Source organism: Tenrec ecaudatus, chromosome 12, assembly GCF_050624435.1.
Source record: "Tenrec ecaudatus isolate mTenEca1 chromosome 12, mTenEca1.hap1, whole genome shotgun sequence".
Taxonomy (NCBI): Eukaryota; Metazoa; Chordata; class Mammalia; order Afrosoricida; family Tenrecidae; genus Tenrec; species Tenrec ecaudatus.
In genome coordinates, this window is record NC_134541.1 from 11,279,228 (window position 1) to 11,280,687 (window position 1,460).

The 1,460-nt window shown below is 47.6% G+C and overlaps 1 protein-coding gene across 1 annotated transcript; it reads left to right on the plus strand.

Moving 5' to 3' along the window:
• Positions 1-308: 308 nt before the first annotated feature.
• LOC142423289 (large ribosomal subunit protein uL5) lies at positions 309-922 on the plus strand. The gene has a single exon (XM_075528525.1). The coding sequence runs from the start codon at positions 323-325 to the stop codon at positions 857-859; it is 537 nt and encodes a 178-aa protein (XP_075384640.1). The 5' UTR covers positions 309-322; the 3' UTR covers positions 860-922.
• Positions 923-1,460: the final 538 nt, after the last annotated feature.

Here is a 1,460-nt window from a genome sequence, read left to right on the forward strand (position 1 = left end):
GTCTTTAACTCAGCTGAAACTCCCAGCTAGCACGTCAACTCCAGCTCAGCTGATCCCCACCCAGAGAGTCGCTGTGGGTTTCTGAGGCTGGAACTCTCCATGAGAGCAGAAAGCCTCGTCTTTCTCCCTCAGAGCAATTGGTGGTTTCAAACTGCTGACCTTGCCGGTAGCAGCCCAACGTGTAACCCACTAAGCCACCAGGGCTCCTCAGTATCCCCTAAATGAAAGTAATCAACTCACCTGTCCGTACACCTGAGATGATTTTAGGTGGTATGAAGACAGTTTAAAAACAGGAAAGGTAGCTCTCTTCCTGGTCTCCATCATGGCGCAGGATCAAGGTGAAAAGGAGAACCCGATGCGGGAGCTGCGCATCCGCAAGCTCTGCCTCAACATCTGCGTGGGGGAGAGTGGCGACAGGCTGACGCGGGCCGCCAAGGTGCTGGAGCAGCTCACCGGCCAGACCCCCGTCTTCTCCAAAGCCAGATACACCGTCAGATCCTTTGGCATTAGGAGAAATGAAAAAATTGCCGTCCACTGCACAGTCCGTGGGGCCAAGGCAGAGGAAATCTTGGAGAAAGGTCTGAAGGTGCGGGAGTACGAGTTACGGAAAAATAACTTCTCCGATACTGGAAACTTTGGGTTTGGGATCCAGGAACACATCGACCTGGGAATCAAATATGACCCCAGCATCGGTATCTACGGCCTGGACTTCTACGTGGTGCTGGGGAGACCAGGCTTCAGCATTGCTGACAAGAAGCGCAGAACAGGCTGCATCGGGGCCAAACACAGAATCGGCAAAGAGGAGGCCATGCGCTGGTTCCAGCAGAAGTATGATGGGATCATCCTTCCTGGTAAATAAATTCCTGCTTCCAAAAGACGAATAAAAAAATGACAGTGAAAAAAAAACAAAAAAAAAACAAAACAGGAAAGGTAAACATACAACTTTCCTCTAGTTCCTAAATGATTCCTCCCCACCCACTATCATGATCCCAATTCTACCTTTCAAATCCAGCTAGACCAGAGGATGTAGACTGGTAGAGATAGGAACTGGAAACACAGGGAATCCAGGACAGATGAACTCCTCAGGGCAAGTGGTGAGAGTAGAGATACCAGGAGAGTGGAGGGAAGATGGGGTAGAAAGGGGAAACCGATTACAAGGATCTACATATAACCTCCTCCCTGGGGGATGGACAACAGAAAAGTGGGTGAAAGGAGACAGCAGACAGTATAAGATATGACAAAATATCTTAAGTGGAGAGCAAATGCCTTGAGAATGATTGGGGCAGGGAATGTATGGATGTGCTTTATACAATTGATGTATGTATATGTATGGATTGTGGTAAGAGTTGTTTGAGTCCCTAATAAAATGTAAAAGAAGAAAAAAAAAGATATGACAAAATAATAATAATTTATATATTATCAGGGGTTCATGAAGGAGGGAGGAGTGGGGAGGGAGGAGA